The sequence below is a fragment of the Xiphophorus maculatus genome, chromosome 19 (genome assembly GCF_002775205.1).
Source record: "Xiphophorus maculatus strain JP 163 A chromosome 19, X_maculatus-5.0-male, whole genome shotgun sequence".
In the NCBI taxonomy this organism is placed as follows: domain Eukaryota; kingdom Metazoa; phylum Chordata; class Actinopteri; order Cyprinodontiformes; family Poeciliidae; genus Xiphophorus; species Xiphophorus maculatus.
Genome location: NC_036461.1, coordinates 5,401,289 through 5,424,326, shown reverse-complemented (window position 1 = coordinate 5,424,326; position 23,038 = coordinate 5,401,289). Strand labels below are relative to the sequence as shown.

General features: G+C 36.7%; 1 protein-coding gene across 1 annotated transcript; it reads left to right on the top strand.

Annotated features, from left to right (window-relative positions):
- The first annotated feature begins 30 nt into the window (after positions 1-30).
- Positions 31-23,005, top strand: slc38a6 (solute carrier family 38 member 6). The gene is made up of 16 exons (XM_014469544.2): positions 31-387; positions 3,868-3,998; positions 4,079-4,152; positions 6,238-6,290; positions 6,387-6,426; positions 11,768-11,846; positions 15,225-15,310; positions 15,404-15,462; positions 15,546-15,617; positions 17,108-17,164; positions 19,015-19,094; positions 19,174-19,274; positions 19,988-20,112; positions 20,187-20,331; positions 21,943-22,037; positions 22,118-23,005. The coding sequence occupies exons 1-16, from the start codon at positions 295-297 to the stop codon at positions 22,199-22,201; spliced, it is 1,374 nt and encodes a 457-aa protein (XP_014325030.1). The 5' UTR covers positions 31-294; the 3' UTR covers positions 22,202-23,005.
- Positions 23,006-23,038: the final 33 nt, after the last annotated feature.

Here is a 23,038-nt window from a genome sequence, read left to right as displayed (position 1 = left end):
TTGGTCAAGAAGTTTACAACTCGTTGTGTGATTGGTCAGTTTGTGTGACAGCATATCTACGACGGAGCAGCAAGTAAGAGGATACGGAAGAAAAAAAAAGATAAAGAAAATATAGGACGTTTTTATAGTTTTTATTGAAGCATGACCCAGGAGGTCGAATTGAAGAAGAAGAAGAACTGAGTAACTAAATGGATCTTAAGACACTAATCAGCTGACAAACCGATAAGACTTCTGGAGGCGATGTGCTCATAAAATTAGGGAGCGAATATTGTTCTGTGTTTTTATCTGTTCAGAATGAGCATCAACAGCAGCGAGCAGGCGGATGTTTATTCCAGGCTCTCTGAAAGAGACTCTGCTCTTAGCGAGAACACTCCTCTGTTGGGAAATGTGAGTATTTAATTAGCTCGACTGCCGTAAACATGTAATTTATCAGTAAGTTACTGCTTTGTCTCCGTGTTTATGGTCAAAATCACATGAGCTGGACTTCACTTTTTCAGTTTCACTGCAGTTTTCTGCTTTTGTCAGCACTCTCCAGTCCACTCAGAGAGCAAATGTTTAGACCAACTTCTGCTTTTATTTTTATTTTCTAAAGTCTCATTTTACACTTCTTTTTACTTGAATATACACACTTATGTTTCACATAGTTTGATCTGACTGTCTTAATATTTTTCCACTTCACTACTTGTCTTTTTATGTAAAAGATGTCAAAATTAAATTAGTCCCCAAAAATTAAAGTCAAGCAGCTCAAATTTAACAGATTTTTACTGAAGAAAAAGTTCAAAGTTGTCACCGAAGAAATTACTGAAGTAAACGTAAACCATATTTGATTAAAAAAGAGAAAAAAGCTGCTCAAGCACTAAGTAGCTGATCATAATATCTGATTTAAATTTAACAATAGCGGAATCTGAAAGAGAAATATGCAAAATTACGTGTTAATTCTGATCTTTTAAACACTGAGATAAAAAAAAGAAATTAGTAACACAATCACAGACAGAAGAAACTTTTTTCACAGCAATTTGCATAAGTATAAATCTTATTAAACTGGTACACATTAGGTAGTGTTTATATGTTAGAACAGGGCAAGGTACTTTTGGTGACAGTAATGTTTACTGTATCTCCTTATTAGAAAATAAGATTAAACAACAGAGGTTGTGTACAAACAAAAAGTCCCCCTTTAATATAAAATATGGCTTTGTGTCTGGTGAATTTTTGGTTAAAACACTTATTCTTCATTCAGTGAATTTACTCTCAGTGCGTAGATAATCCAGAAAATTTACCAAAGTAAAAGTAGCAATGCTTCATAAAAATATTATTCCTGTAAAAGTAAAAGGTATGTTTTAGTGAAACTACACTTAAAAGTAATGTTTTCCAAAATGTTACTCAAGTAAATGTAAGTGACTCTGTCAGGGCTGTTGCTGCTGAAATAAAACAAATTCTTTGATGAAAATGTTAAAACACAAATTATTTTGGAAATGGGCGCTAGCCAATACACTTCAAATAAAAAAAAAATCTGAGCCAGTTATATATATATTTTTTATTAATTACTGCAAATTATTCTGCGTATTTACAAAATTTAAATATTGTAGTCTTTTATTAAAGCCACAAACAGAATGAAGAACGAATCAAACATTCTGGGACTGTATTTTAAACCTGAGTCAACCAAATGTTTATTTAAATAAACATATTTAATCGATTCATTATGTGGCTTTTAGGTCGTTAGTGAAAAACTGATTGAAATCAAAGCCGTTACCTTCAACTTTTTTATAAAATGGGAAATAATGCAATATACGGCAAACACACTATTCAGCAGCTCTTTTGGTAAATTCTCATAGGAATCGTGGTATTGATCTTTTTTAAAGGTATGTTTAGGACCTTGTGTTGCAACATGACAAACCCCGGCTTAAACCTGCATTAGGAAAAATAACTCAACATTATGTTTAACAATAACTCTATTTTAGAGATTATTGGCTCATCAGTCGTATTCTCTCCAGGCTCATAGTGGATATCTGCCATATTTTAGTGTCTCAAATCCTGTGATGATAATATCTGTTGCAAATGAGCCACAGTGCCTCTCCTCTTCTCTTTAAATCATTGCAATGACCCCATTCCTCTGTTCACTTAAGCATCTGGGTAATAAAATCTCTTATCAGGTGTGGGGGATGGAGGATAAGGGTTGGAAAAGTTCAACAGACTGGCTCGATATTTTCCAGTGACCACAGTCTTACGAGTTTTGATGTGCTTCACCTCGGTATCACTCAAATTGCTGTGAGCTTGTTCCAAACACACCTTTCTGCACAGTCATTTTCAGTATTTGCTTGATTGAAATCTGCAGGACTTTTCACTCTGCAACTGGTCTGTAATCACCTCCATCTGGTTACTGCACTGCAAAAACACAAAATCCTATCAAGTGTTTTAGTGCAAATATCTTATTATACTTGAAATAAGACAAAACTAACTTACAAGTAACTTTTAAGTGAGACATAAAAGCTTGTTTTAAGTTAATAATTCCTTAATTTTGATAATAAAATAACTTTTTCCACTGACAGATTGTTTTAGCTCTAACTAGGGATGTACTGATACAAAAATTTGGGCAGATATTGATATACGACATTAATATTGCTGCGATGGCCAATAACCAATATTTACAGATATTACATATACATTTTTCACTACCATTTAAAACCTTTAGAGAAAAAACCCCAGCCAAAAAGTTAAAAATAATTATTGGTTCTTCATATCGACCCAGTTTTATTTATCAGTCTGATACCGATGTCCATGTTGGTGCCGATATATCGTGCATCCCTAATTTTAACCAGGCATTTTCCAGTGTTATAAGTGAAATCATCAGCCGGTGGATTTTACATATTTGTTAAAATTATTACTGTTGTTACAATTTTTATGAGACAGATAATCTGTAAAAAAAAATCAGTCTCCTCCACTTCCTCCCTGAGCTACTATTGTAATCTGAAAAAATTAATTGCTCCCATTAAAAAAAAAAAAACAACCAATCCGAGTCAGGAGGAGGGTCTTAGAGCTGTCAATCATCCTCATGAATGCTCTGCTAATTATGCTAATGGCAGAGAAGCAACTCTCCTTTACAGGGAGTGGCTATTCTAACTAGCATTAGCATTCATGGAGAAACTGTACCATAGCAGAGAGCAAAGGGGGTAAGCGACATGCCCATGTACATGATTGGCAGCACTAAGACTCGCCTTTTTTGCCCTGATAGCACTGGAAGAAGACAGAGGCGCTTGATTTTTATATTTTTATTTTCATAGATTATCAGTTTTATACTCTACTGTCACAACATGACAATTTCAACAAATGCATAAAAAAAATATTTTTATAAAAGTTACATACTTCAGCTTTGAGAAAATGCTGTCTTAAAATAATGCCCTGTCTTGCTGAAAAGTTATTTGTAAGCTAGTTTTGTCTTATTTCCAGTGTAGTGAGATATTTACACTAGAAACTAGACTAAAAATACCTGGTACTTCCTGTCTTCCAGTACTGTAACGGGGTGAATCCGACCACTCGGCTGCAGGTCAATCCGAGCTTGTTGTGACACCGACACCAGAGTTGCCACTTGTTCTGTCCAGGATATCCCCCATTACAGGGGTCAAGCAGTTTGGGCAGCTCCCCTTATCCTGAGCTCAGGCAGCTGTCCTGCAGCCAGCAGCTCAAATCCCACCCGTCCATTCCCGTTTCCATCCCCTGATCCTGCAGGCCCCTGCAGTGTTGTTTTATGACATCCATCATCAGGCCTGGCCAGTTGTTCCTCGTAATGTCAGGAGGAATCAGCAGGTTTCTTTCTCAGCTGTGTGTCTTTATTCCTGTGGTTTTACTTATTTTGTTTTGTTTTCTGTGCAGGGATTGGCGCAGACCAGAGCCACTGGAGCCTCCTTCGCCTCCTCTGTGTTCAACCTGATGAACGCCATCATGGGCAGTGGGATTCTGGGTCTGGCTTATGCCATGGCCAGCACAGGGATAGTTTTGTTTTGGTAAGAGAGGCTCCTTTCACCACTCCTTTCTTTCTGAAACCTTTACTACTTAGTACTTAGTGCTTTCCCTTTGTTCCCAGCATCCTGTTAGTACTGGTGTCCAGCCTTGCAGGATATTCCATCCGTCTGCTTCTGACGCTTTGTGACCAAACAGGTGAGAATAAAACTATATGACCTTAAAGGTGACCTTTCCTCAAACAGGTTGAGATAACTTTATGGATTATAGAAAACACGTTTATCACATTGTTTGCACAAAAAGAAGACATTCATAGAAAATGAGATTTTAGTCTGTTTTAGGGCCTCTTGTCACTTTAAATTCAAATGAGCTGCTACTGGCCACGCCCCCCAACTCAACATACTCAGTAAATATGGCTGCCAAAACTCTGTTAAATTCAAACTCAAAATGTTGTTGCAACTCATATTAATTCAACATTCTTCAAAGAGTAATTGTAGATGGTGATAGCTGTTGGCCGGATAGATCTCCTGTAGTGGTCTGTATTACAGTTAATTCGAAGAAACTTTTGATTGAAGACATTTTGTTTTTCTAAGTCAGTCTCATGAAGAGGATGGTCAGGGTTGTCCATAATTATCTTGATTTTTATATAAATTCTTCTGTGCATCATTATATCCAGAACATGTGCAATTATATAACAGTACAGTCTTTGAAAAGTATTAGTAGAGCTTCCCACACAACCAGGAAGAAGTGGTTTCAACCATATATATTTATATATATGGTTGATATTTAATTTAATATTTAAATTGGCATTAATAAAGTATTTTTGAATTAAAACCAGCTGACCAAACATGCTGGAACTCAGCTTGGGTTGCTAGGTGACGGGCGGAACTCCACTGGGGTTGCTAGGTAACCACCAGTGGTTGCTCATTTGTAATGTCACATTCCGGAGGTTTTTAAGCGGCTCATTTTCCAAACACAAAAGAACAACTTGGTGTTTTTTTTTAGATGCAGTAGAAACCCAAATGGAAGTACAAATTTGTGCAAAATGTGAATTTTCCATAATACGTCCCCTTTAACTAATTCCCTGCAAATCCTCCTCACTGTTTGGTGTTGACTTCACATCCTGAATCGCTCTTCCATTACTCAAGATTTAGTCAGTTTGCTGTAAAGTTTCCAATTGCAGTCTGACTCAAGTCCTGATTGTGACCTAATCAAGTGATGTTTGATTAATTAAAAAATAAAAGGAGACCAAAAAGAGAATAAAAAGGAAAATCAATACTGGGACATGCTGGTTGATGATTGCAACTAAATTAGGTTAAAGCCAGTGTTTATTTTCTGGTCAACACACAGAAATATTTCCCTATTCCTCCCCTACTTCCTTTAAGATTTAAACAGTTGAAACCAGAAATTTATTTGTACAGTGTAAAAAGCACATTCTTATTATTTTTTTTAATGTCTAACATTAAATCCGACTAAACTTATTCTGCTTTGGGTCCATTAGGATCACAAAAACGATCTCTCTTTGCTAGATCCCAGAATGAGAATCAGCTTTTTCATTACTAATATCACTATGCTTTGAAACAGTTTGGGAAAGCCCTGATGATGTCACAACTTTTTCAACTTCTGATTGGTTAATTCGGAGCATTTGAATGAATTGGTGGGACATATTTTATGGAGGTGTCGTTTTGTGATATTTTGTGAACATCGATATGTAAAAATTATGTCTCATTCCCACTGAAACGCTCTTGCATGAACGAACATCAGGAACGAAAACATCCGATGATTTCTATTGATTTAGTCTCCATAAAATTAGGAAAAATTACAGCAAAGCCTCAAAATGCTTCTTATGAGACTGTTACACAACAACAAAGTGTCTTCAGTCAGAGGCTTCTTCAGATTAGCTAACACTGACCGCTACAGCAAAATTGTGTAACAGCATTTTAAAAAATCGATTACAGATCAATTCAAAGGGCTTACATAGACTCATAAACACAAAAAGAAAATACATCAATCTTCCTTAATATGGATGAAAAAGTACTTTTAATTACCAGTACTTATAACTAGTATTTTTCCATCAATATTTAGGAATTATTGACTTAATATAAGCTACAATATATTGCTGAAAAGTTACTTGTAAGTTAATTTTGTTTTACTTCAAGTCTACTAAGATATTTGCACTAGAAACTAGACAAACGTACTTGGTGAGATTTTGTGTTTTTGCAGTGGAACATGTTACAGTATTTGTTTATTTTAATCTTTTAACTGTACAGTATTTTGCTGTAGGTATCAACTCGTATGAGGAACTTGGAGAAAAAGCCTTGAAAAAACCAGGAAAAGTAAGTTGTTGTTGTTTCTTTCAGGATTGTTCCTGCTGTTGTCAGTTTGAATGGTTTGTTTGCTCTAATTGCTTTCTGTTTTTTTTTTCTCTCCAGGTTTTGGTCGGTTTAGCGATTGTCATCCAAAATATAGGTGGTGAGTTGGCCTTCTTTTCAACACGAAGTAACAGACATTATTTCTGACATGCTGGACATGAAGCGATTATGTGGTTTTTATGAGAAGCAGAGCTGCGACTGGGCCGAGGAATGCTGCAGGGACGGTTTGTTTATTTTGGAGGCAGACATCGCCTCCTGCTGGTGAACAGAACACCCTGTGCTGACGTCCTCTGCTCGTTTCTCATCACTCCCCCCTGTGAGGCCATTATCTAGATTCCCTGATAACCTCTGACCTCGAACCGCCGTCCTCTCCACCCCCTCCCCTGGGCCTGAAACATGACTTCTCCCCTAATTGATCGCTGATGGTTAAACTCGCTCCCTCCCTGTTGTGGGGAGGAATAGCATTTTGGAATCCACTCCACCACAAAGGATTATATTGATTAATCAAACTTTTGGTTTTTGAAAATTTTATTTTTGAAAGATCTGACTTTTTTTCACCGATGTAATCCTTGGGTACTTTGTTCAGAGTAATGTCGTCTAGGGCGGCCATCTTGCTTCACAAGTGTGTTTTAAAGCAGTGGCCCCCAACCCCCGGGCCGCGGACCAGTACCGGGCCGCGGACCATTTGGTACCGGGCCGCGCAAGAAGTAATTAAATATTTTCATTTTATGTATTATTTGAGTCTAGATGATCTTTTATTTTGAAAATCCTTTAACTGGATTCTCTCGGTTACGTCTCGTACGCCAACATTGAGCCACAAGCAGCAAAATGAGTAAGAAACAGATCAGATGTATTTGGAAAGTTTCTTTGCGAAGGGAAAAGGCCCAGAGAAGAGACAAGAGAAGGAATTTATCCCGGTAGATGATTCCCACATTCCAAGCACTGCATGATATGGTGACCGGTTAGTTAATGAGGCAATGAAGCTTCAAACTGTTTTGCCACGTAGAGACCAAAGCACCCTGTGCAGAAGCAACACTTCGGCTGTTATTGTCTCCCAGATGGGACCGTCTCGTTGCAGAGAAACAAGCTCAGGGCTCCTATTAGTCTTTATCGTGAGTTAAAATTTTCACGAAAGTAAAATGTTCGTTTCTGTGGCGCATCTGTATCTTATTTTGAAGGGATATGTGAACATTACCATAGCGACCAGAGTCAGAGAGCGTTAGGGCAGAGGTGGAGACGAGATGAGTAGAGCTTGTGAGTCCGACAGGAGTGAGAGAGCCAGCACTCTAGTCTGCATCTGCTCCTTTTATAAGAGTGCAATTAGCCTCACTCTGGGTAAACATTCATCTGCGCTGCCAGAGGCTGAGCAGCCAATTGACCTTAATTACTGACCACCCCAGCCGGCCGGCCTCTCCTGGCTCCTAATGAAATGAAAGGGGTTCTTTCTCATGTTGGATTCACTCCGGAGCGATTTACTGACCACACACAGAAAAACTCACCTCTATTCTCCTTTAACATTACATGCATGCTGATTATCAATGTCTTGTTTTCTTACCACTTGGCCGATAACTGTCCTCTTCTTCACTCAAGGGCCATTTTGAGTAGTCGTGTAAGTATTATCTCACCTCTGGTTCCTGTAGAAGTGAGTGGTGCACTGCAAAAACACAAACTCTCAGCAAGTTTTTATGTAGTTTCTAGTCTAAATATTTTAAGATAAGAACCAAAACTGACTGAAAAATAACATTTCAGCACAAAATAGGAGCTTATTTTCAGTCAATAAGTTATTAATATTGATAAAAATCTACTAGTTCCATTAGAAGATTATTTCACAAATAACATGGGAAAAATGTCTAGCCATTTTTTCATCAATATTGATCAATATTTATGAATTATTGACTTAAAACAAGCTCATATTTCTTGCTGAAAAGTTACTTGTAAGTCAGTTTTCTATTAATTCAAGTGTTTTAAGATATTTGCTCTAGAAACTAGATAAAAAATACTTCTAAGATTTGGTGATTTTTGCAGTGTGCTCAGTTTGACCAGCTGCATGAAGCTAAACCGCTGCATCCTGTGTTTCTGTCAATGTGGCTTTAAAATTTTATTTTGTTTCTTAAAGCTGCTGTATGTAATTTTATTTTAAAAATAAAAATGTATTATTTATATATTTTTTTAAAACTGTTCCTATGTTGTGACAGTATAATATGAGATAAATAATCTGTGAAAAGATGAAGCTTCTTTGCCTTCTCCCAGTGCTCCCAGTTCTAAATATAGAAATACACAGCTTGGTCAGAAACAACCAATCAGAGCCAGGAGGAGGGTCTTAGCGCTGTCAATCATGCTTATGTCAATCATGCTGTTCACACCTTTCCCTTTGGAAGAAATTATCAGGCTAGTTAGATGGCAGATGAACAGTTTTCCTGGAATGGTAAGATGTTTCTGCACCATTAGAACACTGAGCAGCGTGTACACAAGCTTGATTGACAGTGCTAAGACCCTCCTCCTGGCTCTGTTTTGCATGCTGTCGCTTTAATATTTTTCATGGTTGACTAACCAAAGCAGCTCTGATGTGCAGAGTTTAAATCCATCCATCCATCCATCCATCCATCCATCCATCCATCCATCCATCCATCCATCCATCCATCCATCCATCCATCCATCCATCCACCCACAGTAGCCTCATTATTCTAATGTTTGCCATTGTAATAAAATCATTCTACATTCATTGTTCATTAATATAATGACTAGAAAAATAAACTAAAAAGTCTGGAATAAATGTTGAGTTTCGACATGGATAGCAGGAACCCTGGATCAATAATCACATTGATAAAGTCACTTGTGGATCAAAAACCTCTAATGTAGATAACATTGAAGCAAATGGACAGACCAAATCAAGCTGCCATATCAGTATTTTTAAGGAGTGAAGGATCCCTGCCTGCCAAGTTGTAGCACTCAGAAATACCAGCTGTTGCTCATAGAGAGAAAGTGCTTGTGTCTGTGTGGGCGAGAGCGTTATTGGAGGAATTTTCTTTTCTAAACAAATACAGGATCTAAGGGATTATGGCTGGGATTATTTAAAGGAGAGCCAAAGACCCGCCTCAGGGCTGCAGGGTCCCAGCTAGCCCTGCATGTTCCTGGCTTCCCCAATCATGAATCCCTTAAATTCAGCAATGAACACACACTGAAACACTGTAAAAACACAACATCTAACCAAATAATTTAGTTTTGCTAGTGCAAATATCTCGGTACACTTGAAATAAGACAAAACTAAGTTGCAAGTAACTTTTCCTCAAGATGTAAGAGCTTGTTTTAAGTCAGTAATTCCTTAATGTGGATAAAAACAAAAGGTACTGCTTCCACAAGCAGATTTTTTTCCTTATAATAAGACATTATTATGTAAGCGTGCTGTGGTGGCGCAGTGGGTTAGCACGCCCCACGTTTGGAGGCCTTAGACCCGCGGACGTCACGGGTTCGACTCCTGGTCCCGACGACCTCTGCCACATGTCCTCCTTCAAAAAATGGCGCCGGCTCAGCTGGCTGCCTGCAGACACAGCTCCTGTCGTGTGCTGTAACTGTGAAATAATTTCCCTGCTGGGATGAATAAAGTAAAAATTATTATTATTTTTTATTTTTTAAGTGAAAAATTTACCAGTGGAAATAGTACTTTTTCAATATTAAGAAATTATTGTCCAAAAATAGTTACTAACAAGTGTACGTGATACTAAAAATACTTGGTAAGATTTTGTGGTTTTGCTGTTCTCTTTCTGAATAGTAAGTCAATAACAAAACATTTGTCTAGTTCGGCAGTAAAAACCACTTGACTAAAAGTGCTGGAGTTCTGCTTGGGTTGCTAGGTGACGAGCTGGGGTTGCTAGGCAACGGCGCAGTGCCCAGAATTCTGACTCAACAATCTGAATTTCAAGTTTGCCAAGATACTTGCACTAGAGACTAGAACAAAACGCATTAAGATGTTGGGTTTTTGCAGTGAGTTTGCTGTTCTTTTAGCGTTCCTCTCACTGGACAGAGTTTTTCTGAGCTAACAGGAAGTGAATCGATCCTCTGTCCGTTTGACTGTCTGTGGGAAGTGGAAGTATCTTGTTTCCTGACGAGGCGGAGAAAGGTTGGAAGTACCTGGATTAGCGTCAGAGATCATTACTGTTGGCATTCCTGCTCCCTCCTCACCCGATTAACCTCATCCTGGCTGCTCTGCAGCAATTTGAAGCCCTGTGTTTTGTCTGCCACTTCCAACTGGGGGCTTTACTGGGGATCTCCCAAGACTAGCCACCCATGTTGTGTTAGCCTGCTCCCTTTCCTGTGTGTTTCCCAACCGTGTGTTTTCTGAAGCATGTGTTTAAAATAAGCCACCCAAGTCTAACTTAGTTTTTCTGAGCAATTACAAACTCTATTTCAATAATCCTGGTGTCAAAATAAAGCTAACACTTGGGAGAGACCATCAGAAGTGCAGGTATCACAGAACCCGCATTCGTTTAAGAGAAAATGAGGACTGGACATAAAATAATTTGGATTTTTTTGTCCCTTGTCATGATTTTCTTAAATATTATACAGGTTATAACACTCTTAAAATTATCATAAATTATAAATCTAAATCATAAATCTAAATCCTGTTTAGAATTGTATTTGAAATGTAATCAATTACAAATTTATGGATGGAACTTGACTTAATGCTTTGTTTTGATTATTGATTCTATATTGCATTGTGATTCTGTGTTTGTAATGATGTAAAGCACTTTGAAATGTCTTGCTGCTGAAATGTGCTATACAAATAAAATTTGATTGATTGATTGATTGATAAATAAGGCTACGAAACTTTTGGGAACCATAGATCCACCTTTAGCTGTGCAAACATAAATGCAGCTGAGGTAAACTAAATCTAATTTAGAGGTTTTAGTTAAAAATAAAAATACCTAGGCATTTTGCCCTTAGCACAGGTTGACATCATCTACAAAACTGGGGATTTTATTTACTAAACTTATTTTTGCAGGTTGTTTTTTTTTTTTAAATACCTGCATTTATTTATTTATTTTTTTAAATTGAAGTGTTTTTTTTCTTCTTCTTTGTTTTTTGGAAATTCAGTGTAATAAAATTCAAATCACCAATAAATATATTTTTGGCACTACCAGAGTTCCATACAATGTATTTTTTTTTGATGAAAGTTACTGGTCACTGATGCCTGTCCTGCGGCCCTTGTGCTTCTTGCTCAGCTCAAATGCTCAAATACGTTTTATTCGCTTCTAGACATGTAGAGTATGACGTTTCCATGGATACCAGATATGTTCAGCTGAGGGCAGGTGCAATAAAACATTCATATATATGCTGAGAACTGCTCCTGGTGGCATTCAGCTGCTTTATGTGATCTTGGTTAAAATTTAATCTGTTTTTCTGTCTGTTTTTGACGTTGTTTTGTTTTCCTTGTGTCTCCTCAGCCATGTCGTCCTACTTGTTCATCCTGAAGTCGGAGCTTCCTGCAGCCATCAGCAGCCTCCTGAATGCAGGAAACACCGGGTGGGTCCATGCAGCCTTCTCAAAATGAGAATGTTTTTAAAATATTTTAAAAGTTGATGATTGAAAGTAGTTATTTATATTAGCAGTTGTTTAGTCAGTTATCTTTTTTTTTTTTACCCTTGAAATAAATCAAATTCCACATTTTGGAACTTTACAATGATAAAATTTAATGTATTAATTTTTTTCACGCAAAATTCAGAAAATGATGGTGTGACTGCTTCAGCCCCCTCTCACTCTGATTCCTCTAAATTAAATGTAGTAGTCAGGTACCTTCTGAATTCACCTTCTTAGTAAATATTAGTGTAACAGTTCAGAAATCACAGTTCAGTCCAACTTTTGGTTTACTTCACGCAAAAGGAACAAGCAAAAATGTAGCTGGATATTTTTTCTATTAATAGCAGTTGGATGAATTGTGGAACAATAAAACCACTTGAAATTAATCAATGTTGTTGTTTAGGATTAAAGATTTAAGAGAATAAAATTAAATTCAAATGATTTATTGAATTATTTTTGTTTTTAATAGCCAATCCAGTGAACGAAATGTACTTGAATGTGATGTTTACATTCAGCTTGAGTTTTTTGCAGTTGAATAGTTCAGTGAATTGTGCAAAATGAACACTGTACCATAATGTTTTGGTTCTTTCCAACTAACGTCCACCATTCTAAATGGACCATTCAGTGTTCCCAAATAGCGTTCAGTGATTTCAGAGTCCCCTCTGTTTTGTTTTGGTGTTATGCAAAATGTAACTTTTTGCACACCAGCTTAATGCTGCATATGGTATTTAAAAAAGAAAATGCTGGATGATAAATTCTCCCTGAAATTATTGCGATAAACAATGATAATGCATCGTTTACCCTCTGAAAGACGAATAAACTTTTAATTTTGTAGAACACAACACTGGGACCGGAAGATATTTAAATATCCAAAATAAAACAACCCAAAAAATATAAATAAAATGGAAATAAAAACCACACACAATCAAAAACACAAATAAAATGAATTATGATGCCTCTGTTAATAAAATTACCCTCCACAAAATGTTGATCATCAGAAAGGAAATTATTAAGCTAATTTTAATTTATCATAGAGGTTTATCCACAACACCTTGAACACACCATTCGCTCAGTGAAACATGATGATGGCAGCGTTTATAATGTGGGATAAACAAAAAATTGGTGGCAAATCTTGAAATTTGACATTCAGAGAAACTTTCATTTATTCAGCAAAGAGGATTGGGTAAAAAAAAAATCAGATGTTGGATGTAAAAAGTTGCTTTTTGTTTGTTTAGTTGCACAAAATCCCAGTACTTGCAGTTGTAATTTGGAAAAATTCAGATTATTTGAAAACTTTGCAAGGCGCTATCCAAACATCCATCGCCCATCAGCAGCCTGCATCCTTCGGTGACCTTTCTGGTCGATCCTGCAGCTCCCCGTCCTCGCAGCGCGTCGTCCTCTGGCCAAGAATGTAACGTATATCTCTTTATTATTGACCACACCGGTTTAAGCAGGACTTGTAGCAGCACTCAGCCCCCATCCGTCAACATCTGACTCGTCCACGCACAGCTGCTCTGTATTAGCACGCTGCTTTCACCCCGCCACCCCCAAATCTCTCACATATGTTCCCCAGAATCAGACTGATACAAGGGGATATCAGTTTTGCCAGTCTAATTACGGCTCGCTGTGGAGGGGAGCAAAACGTTGCTGTTAATGAGCGGCTTCAGGGACGTTAACAGGAGCCTGTTCGCTTCCTTCAGAGCGGGAATAAATGAGTGAACATGTCGAGTCGTTTGTCATAACTCAGAGGAATGAAAGCAGTTCCACTTGTTGTTTTTGTTTGTCTGATGGAGAGGTTTTTCTTTTCACTTTTTGTGTTTTAGGCCAAGCAGCTGTGGATTTTAGTGCCATTATAAATGGAAAAAAATAAAGGGGTAAAATCCTGCCCCAAAAGTTCAATTAAAAGAATTAATCAGATTTTTTCTGATTAATCTCAGAAATTTTCTAGAAAAAAAGTAACAAGATTTCTACTTTTGAAATTTCTAAAAGTCAAAAAAAATATTTTTTTCTAAAATTTTTTAAGATAAATATAAAAAACATTTTCAAGCTATTTTTTTCTTTTCAATCTCAGAAATTACACTCACTTGAAGAGGACTTATCATTTAAAAATTCACAATTTGCATGTTTTTGTTTTTCTATTTGGGTCTTAACTGATTTTTAAAATGGCTCAGGCACTAAAAATAAAACAGACAATAAGTTAGTGTTTTCAGTGTCTGAAAAATTAGTCATTTCAAAAACCTTAAGTCAAGTCACATTTAACAGGCAATTTGTTGTTACCTATTAACCCCATACTAGACCTGCCCAGTTACCTAGCAACCAAGCTGAGCACCAGCATGTTTGGTCAGCTGGTTTTATCGCTGTATGCAATGTACAATGGCTACTGGAAAAGACAAGTTTTGTTAACTTACTAGTTAGAAACCACTTGCTGCATTCTGGTTGGTAGTGCAGGAGGCTCCACTTCTGCTTTTCAAAGATGTACTTTTATATAATTGCTCATCTGTTTGCAGCCATTTTCAAGTGCAAATGTAAACTTTGAGTTGGCGGGCGTGGCCAACAGCAGCTTATTTGGATTAAAAGTGGCAAGAGGCCCGAAAACAACTAAAAATAGGCAGAACTGAGCAGACTAAAATCTCATTATCTAATAATAAAAATATAATGAAGACATTTTGTTTAGGCCATAGACCTATCCTACCTGTTAAAGGAAGCTCAATAGGTCACCTTTAGAGATTGTTGGGAGTGAGATCAGACGTCCCACCTGACATCCAGACATAGGGACGGACGCCACAGCTGTGAAGCTGCCGGTTACGGGTCAGTGGGTGTTGATGTGGTCGGAGCAGGTGCTGCTAATGGCGGGTCGGCCATGGAGCCAGTCCCTTATGACCCAGGACTGTGGCCCAACACATAGCAGCGACAACCAGGACCCGTCCCAGACGACCCCGACTCCAACGGAGCCAGCATGGCTTCCATATGTGTCACTACAGCACCGCCTCTTCCTCCTCCTCCACAATCCCCAATAAACCACCAAGGCTCTCCTTCAACAAAAGAAAATATTATTCCCCTCTCCGAAAACCCTGCAAGAGAAATGTGGTCCCATCTGATGGAGCGACACAGTGTTAGCATGTGAACTACATGATTGTTGTGATTTGAAAGAGCTAAAGCCTTTAATTCGTTCCACATGACGGATCTGTCACTCTGTATTTGAGTCCAAAATGGAGACAAATTTCCAGAGCTGGTTCATCTTAAAGCATGCCACTTTAAGACATTTCAAAAAGTCTGCTGCAATTCAACCTTGACTTTTAATGCTTTACCTCTTGTGTTTTACAGAAATGCCTGGTATGAAGATGGCAGGCTACTTCTCATCGTCATCACATTTTGTGTTGTTGTGCCTTTAGCAATGCTGCCAAAAATCGGTGAGTTTCCAAACGAAAAAAGTGTTGTTTTTCCATCTCTGACTGGTTTGAATCACTCCGTCTTCCTGGATGCGTCTCTCTCCCCCACCAAAGGATTCCTGGGTTACACCAGCAGCCTTGCCTTCATCTTCATGTTGTATTTTGCAGTTGTGGTGAGCTCTGACCCAAACCTTGAAAAATCTGTTGACTGCATTTTTTCCAATGTTGACTTGCTCCATTGTTGTCTTGTTTCTAGGTTGTGGTGAAGAAATGGTCTATTCCATGTCCGCTGCCTCATAACATCACAACGCTCTCAGACTTTAAGAAGGTGAACATAAACAGTTTATTCAGAGCAAAAACAGGGTTCAGCTCAGTTCAATGCAGTAAGATAGTTTTACTATTCTATATGTGAATGTAGAGGCTGAATATGTTAAATATAAGTTTCATTGATTCTCGTTACTGATCACATCCACTTTATTGTGAAAAATATTCACTCATTACACTGCAAAAACACAAAATCTTCCCAAGTATTTTTGGTTTTGTTTTTACTGCAATTATCTTATTACACTTGAAATCAGACAAAACTACCTTTCAGGTAACTTTTCAGCAAGAAACAGGAACTTGGTTTAAGTCAATAATTCCTTAATATTGATGAAAAATTACTAGTTGCACTGGCAGATATTTTCCCCTGTTATTAGTGAGATAATCTGCCTGTGTAACTAGTACTCTTTTTATCAATATTAAGGGATTATTTACTTAAAACAAGCTCCTATAACTTGCTGAAAAGTTATTTATAATTTATTTTTCTCTTATTTCAAACATACTAACATATTTACTCTACAAACAAAACTAAAAATATTTGGTAATGGTTAAAGACTTTGTAGTGCCTCTTAGAACAATTTAAATCCAGATTGTTGAATCACAATTCTGGCTGTTGAGGCGTTGCCTAGCAACCACAGCCCACCTTATCACCTAGCAACCCAAATGGAGCTCCAGCAAACTAACTTGCAAGTAACTTTTAAACAAGATATAGGAGCTTTTTTTTTAAAGTTGATAATTCTTTAATACTGATTAAAAAGTACCACTTCCACTGGGGGATTATTTCACTAGCCAGATATGAAGTGTTTAAAGTGGAATAGTGGGGTGTTTGCTACAGTGTGGAACCGAAAGGAAGTTACATTTAGATTTTTATTAATACTTTTAATATTTTTCTTGGTAGATGAGATTAAATTCATATTACCAGATTAGTCATAAAATTATGACTTTATTGTTCAATTATTTTGACTGTATTCTCATATACCAAGAAAAATATTAAATATTCTTATAATTTTTTTATTCTTTTACTTCCTTAGCATGACCCTAACACTCTGCTGTAAGGAAGTAAGTGTTGATTTTTTTCCCCACTATAATTTTGGCTGCATCTCTGCTTTACTTTTGAGTGAGTAGGCGAGTTTTGTGAGGTAGGTAGATTTTGCCCAGGCGTTCATGGCCAACGGGATTATGAGGGAAAGCCGGGATGTTGAGTTTACTGATTGTGTCAGATTTGGCTGATGAGGACCAGAGCGGGCCGCTCAGGGCTCTGCATGGTGAATAAAGTGAGTCCTTAAGGGAAGGAAGTCCAGGTGACCTTTCCTGATCCTGGAAATGAACTCTGACTTTTAGAAATTCAACACCGAGCTACAACCCCAAAGAGCTAACTTACTTTTACCAAAGTTGTTTTTTCCTAGAGATGTGAGGGCAAACAGTGAGAATATATTTCTATTGTCAGACGTAGATGTTTTAAATTAAAAAAGATATTCCTTTTGTTGTTTCTTTCAGGTATCAAACCAATCTGACTCAGAATGTACACCTAAACTCTTCATCCTCTCCATAAAGGTGAGTGTATATTAATACTGCAAAAATAAAAATCTTACCAAGTAATTTTGGTCTAGTTTTTATTGCAATTATCGTATCACACTTCAAATAATACAAAAAATTAACATACGATTAACATTTCACCATGGAATGAACTTGTTTTAAATCAATAATTCCTTAATAATGAGTTTTCATACGAGTACTGGTTCCACTGGCAGATTATTTTAACTGATAACAAGACAATTCGCCCTTGTTATAAGTGAAATTATCTGCCAGTGGAACCAGTAGTTTTTCATCAATATTAAGGTATTATTGACTTATATCTTGCTAAAAGATTACTGGTGAGTTAGTTTTGCATCATTTTAAATGTAATAAGACATTTGTGTGAGAAATTAGACCAAAACTGCTTGGTACGTCTTTGTGTTTTTGCAGAGTAGATTAATTCCACACAGACCGATGTTTTAAAGCCTCCATTTAATGAAAATACAACATCTAAAAATAGAACGTTAACATCAATAGTGTTAATATCATACTATAGTACACATTAAATAAGTCAAAACTAACTTACAAGTAACTTTTCAGCAAGAAATGGCAGCTTGTTTTGTCAGTTATTCCTTAATATTTATGAAAATGTACTAGTTCCGCTGATAGATTATGTCATTAAAACTAGTACTTTTTGCATCAATATTAAAGCTCTTATATCTTGCTGAAAAGTTACTTGTACGTTTTACCTAGTTTTTAAGTGCTTATTTAGCATATCTGAGCTAGAAACTGAACTAAAATACTTGGTAAGATTTTATGTTTTGGCAGTGAAAACCTTTTCCTTCCTCTGGTCATATGCAGACTGTTTGAGTTGTTGGTGAGAAATTGTTGAATGCCATTTGTTCCACTCCGCTGACAGGTCACACTCTCACCTATGACGGGTTGTTGTGCTTTTATGAGGAAGGCGAGCAGCGCCCTTTCCAGCTGCCCCTCATATTTATATTACATTCCTAGAGAAAACATGCGACTCGCAGATTTACAGTGCCCTGCAATAGTTTTTACACTCCATTATCTTTTTTTTTTTACATTAAAATGATGAACTTCAACATCTTTCAGTGGGATTTTGTGTGATACACTAACATACAAAGTGTATAGGTTTTACTAATGAATATCTGAAAATTGTGGCATATTTTAATTGAACCCGTATGAGTCGAGGCTTTGTAGAAGCTACTTTCACTGGATTTAAGGGTATTTTCACATCACTCCTGTTTAGTTTGCTTAAATCAAACTCTAGTTTGTTTGCCTAGAAAGTCAGGTTAATTTGGGAATGTGTAAATGCACAATCAAACTCTGGTTGAAGTGAACTCTGCAGAAAGTAGACTATAGCACAGGACATCCTGGGTAAACACAACAAAAACAAATTCAAGAATGTAGCACTAGATGGAGAAATGGATCATGTTCTTTTACCAAAGACAAAAGAGAATTTGGTTCAGTTTCTAATGCAAATATCATACTACACTTAAAATAAGACAAAACCAACTTACAAGTAACTTTTCACCGACAAACTGGAGCTTTTCGTAAGTCAATAATTAATCAATACATTTTTCCCATGTTATAAGTGAAATAATCTGCCAGTGGAACTAGTACTTTCTTACCAAGACTAAGGAATTATTAACTTAAAACAAGCTCCTACATATTGCTGAAAAGATGCTTTTATAGTAGTTTTATCTTCTTTCAAGTGTATTAAGATATTTGCACTGGAAACTAGACAAAAATACTTAACCATTGAGTTTTTTGGCAGCTTCAAACTGGTTTTCTCATGGATTTTTCTGTATTCAGCTCCATCCTTCTTCTCATCAACTAATTAGCTCCTTTTCTGTTTGTTGCAGAGTGCCTACGCCATCCCTACTATGGCCTTTTCCTTTCTGTGCCATACAGCCATCCTACCCATCTACTGCGAACTGAAGCGGTCAGTCCCCGGCTTTAATATGTCTCTGGACCCTGCTAAGTAGCCGCTAAGCTAACTGTATGACTGCGCTGTCTTTCAGACCAACCAAAACCCGAATGCAGAACGTTGCAAACATCAGCATCGGTCTCAGCTTCCTGCTCTACTTCATTTCTGCTCTGTTTGGGTACCTCACCTTCTATAGTAAGTAGGGCTGAAACGATTAATCGAATTGATATGATTATTCGATTATGAACCACGATTAATCAATTGTGGAAATAATCGTCAGCTAATTTTGTAATCAAAAGATTATTAACTGGAATACACAGACTCAAAAAAAGGCAATTTTCTGAAAGAACAACACAATCAGAGCAGTAATTAAACCAAAACTGTACAAAAATATATACATTTGCATTCAAAATTTAGAAAAGGCTTATTTTTCTGTATATATGTTCTATACAGAACATATATACAGAACATATATTTACCTCTGTAGAGGTACTACTATAGCTTCACCTGGTTCAACTTCTGAAAAAAAATCTGTTAACGCCTTAACCTATCCAATTCTTAATCCAAAAATAACCAACAGGTCTGCCCTGTACTGTACTGATGTTGCAGGTGGATCCTTTGCTACAAATTATCAAGTGTACACTAAAGTAATACTGTGTTGTTGCTTTTTAGGAAATACAATGTTTATATTCTTTTATTTTATAAAAGAAATAGAATTGTTTATTTGCATTTTTAATGTCTTTCTAAAGTATAAATAAAAAACTATGCATCTCTGCCAATTTTTTTTATCTGATTAATCGTCAGAATAATTGATTAATCAATAACTAAAATAACCATTACTTGCAGACCTCATCAGTTTAAAGTCCTGCTCTGTTTCTACTCCTTTATTCTTCGTCTTCTCCTTTCAGGCCATGTAGAGTCTGAGCTGCTGCGCGGCTACGACGTGTACCTGCCGCGCGACGTCATGGTGATGACGGTCCGGCTGGCCATCCTTCTCTCTGTGCTGCTGACGGTGCCACTCATACACTTTCCCGTGAGTGTGCCACGTCAGATTAAATGTCAGAGGAATCTCTTTTTAGGCTAAAACGTTTAATTTTCATGAATTAGGCCCGTAAGGCTGTGATTGTGATGCTGTACGGAGGACGCCACTTCTCCTGGCTGACCCACATCGTCTCCACTCTGATCATCCTGGGTGTGGTGCTGATGCTGGCCATCTTTGTGCCTGATATCAGGAATGTGTTTGGAGTCGTTGGTATGTAAGAAATTATTTCATTTTACTATATTTTTTTGTCTTGCAGACAGAATTGATTACACCTTTTAAGCTGTACCCAGGCCTGTCACAGTGACAAATTCTGCTGGATGTTAAATTCTCCCATAAGTTATTGCGATAAACGATAATATTATTTTGAGACAATTTTCTAGTAACATAATGATAATTGCACAATAATGCAAGAACACATTCTCAAAGATCAATACACTTTAATTTCTAACATTTAACTCTGGATCTAGACAACATTTTAAATATCTGAAATAAATAAACAAACAACAAATAAAATGTATACTAAAGTCTCTGTAAACAAAATTTCCCATCACTGCAAAAATACAAACTCTTACCAAGTATTTTAGTCTAGTTTCTAGTGCAAATATCTTACTATGTTTGAAATCAGACAAAACTAACCTACATTTAACTTTTCAGCAAGTTATAGAAGCTCGTTTTAAGTTAATAATTCTTAACCTCCTGAGACCCTGCATCCTCATATGAGGACATTACATTTTTGTAAACACAGATGTAAATAATAACATTGATTGAATGGTCTTATCGTCACACAGATAGACCCAATGTCCTCATCTGAGGACATTGGGTTTTGAGATAACCACTTATTGTAGAAAGCTGAAATTTCATTTTTAGGCCAATTGGGTCCTTATGATCCCAAATGACAAGGAGAAATGTATATGCAAAAACAGACCCATTGTCCTCATATGAGGGCATTGGTTTTGACATAGTTCAAGAGCACATAGAAAGCTAAAATTTAATTTCAACTAAAATTAGGTCATACTAATCCCAAATAGTAAGGAGACATAAAAAATGCACATCAAACAAAAGCCCGGGTCTCAGGAGGTTAAATATCGACAAAAACATACTTGTTCCTTTAGCAGATTATTTAACTCATAACATGGGGAAATGTCTTCTTACATTGGAACTAGTACTTTTTAAAATCAATATCAAGGAATTATTGACTTAAAACAAACTCCTATATCTTGCTGAAAAGTTACTTGTAAGCTAGTTTTGTCTTTTCTTATAATGTAATAAGATATTTTCACTAAAAATTAGACAAAAATACTTTGTAAGATTTTGTGTTTTTTTCCAGTGTCTGAATAACTTGAAATTCCCAGACATGTGGAGGTCCTCAATTCTCTTCCTGATATCTTGGTTGATTAATTTAGATTTTCCAACGATGTCATACGAACATGTTGACATCGTTGGATGTCAACATGTCAACAGTATTTCAAAATACTGAAATTTAGCCAATCAGAAGCTTACGAAGTCATAACATCATCATCTGGGCTTTCCTGGATTAACTAAACAAGATATTCAGATCTGACGTCATAAAAGTTTCTCTCTCTCTAAAAAAAAGAATATCTCGTATAGCATTTAGCAAAATGGAAATGTTTTGATGCTAAATCTATTTCTAGCAGACTTTAAAAGCAGCTAAATATTCAAGCTATCGATTGTTGTTTCTAAAACTGCACCATTTATGCATAATTAATGCTTTCCTGGTCTAAGTTTATGAAGATGCTGCTGTTAGGTTTGCTCCATGTTGATTTTAATCAGTTTTTAATCATCTTTTTTTATTACTTTTAGGCTCAACGATGTCCAGCTGCCTGCTGTTTATTTTTCCAGGAATCTTCTACCTTAAAATCAGCAGCCAGCCAATCAAATCCGTCGACTCCATTCTGGTAAATCAGCAAAATTTCACCTGTCACCGTTTTCTTCCTGGTGTTTTTTCCTGACCTGGTGTTTGTTTTTGTCTCTCCAGGCCATATTGCTGGTGGTTTTTGGGTTGATAATGGGCGTTACCAGTCTCACTGTTATCATTCTCTCGTGGGTGCTCAGCTCTTGATCCAAATCCAAACCAGAAAGGGAAATGTGAACCAAAGAAACTGAATCATGAAAGGGACCAGCATCACCTCAGGGACTTTTTTATGATGAACACTAAAATGTTTATATAGCTTTCAAACTACGACAAACTTTTTCTACATATTGACTTTTAATTTTTTTTATTTTTCTGGATTTAAAAATGAACAAGGGATGATTTTACTATTTTGATTTTGCACTTTATGATTCCTTTGAACTTTCCTGAAACCCTTAATGATTCTTGTCCTAACTTGATGTATTTCTGCTCTGTTTTGAGCACTAAATGAAGGGAAAATTGTTTACATAATGAAACTCGGGTTTGCTTGTTTAACCACTAAAATGTCTTCATCAGAACGTCTAAGACTCATCTGTGTAAACATGTGTTTGATTGGCAGCAGCGGTTATGATGCTGAGAGCCACGCTTTTCTGCGGTTCGGCTTGCAGCTAATGAAAGCCACACGCTCCGCACGTTTCCATTCCCTGTTACACTGTTTAGTTCGTCTTTAAGTTGCCTCTCAAGCACTCAGACAACTAGTCGGCTTTCTGCTTTAAAGAAGAACCACTTCAATCAGTCTCCTCGTTAAATAAAATGCAATAAATAACCCTGAACAAACTACAGATGACAACAGTTGACAGTTGTACAATTAAACACAGCTAAAATTCACAACATTAGTCATAATAACAGTTTAAAAAACATATACAAAGCATGACAAAATCACACGTGAAACCCTGTACATAATTAAGTCTGTCTAAAATGTATGTTAAAATATAATATTTGTAAAGGAAACAGTTACAGAAAAAGGGGGAGGAGTTGTCAGTTACT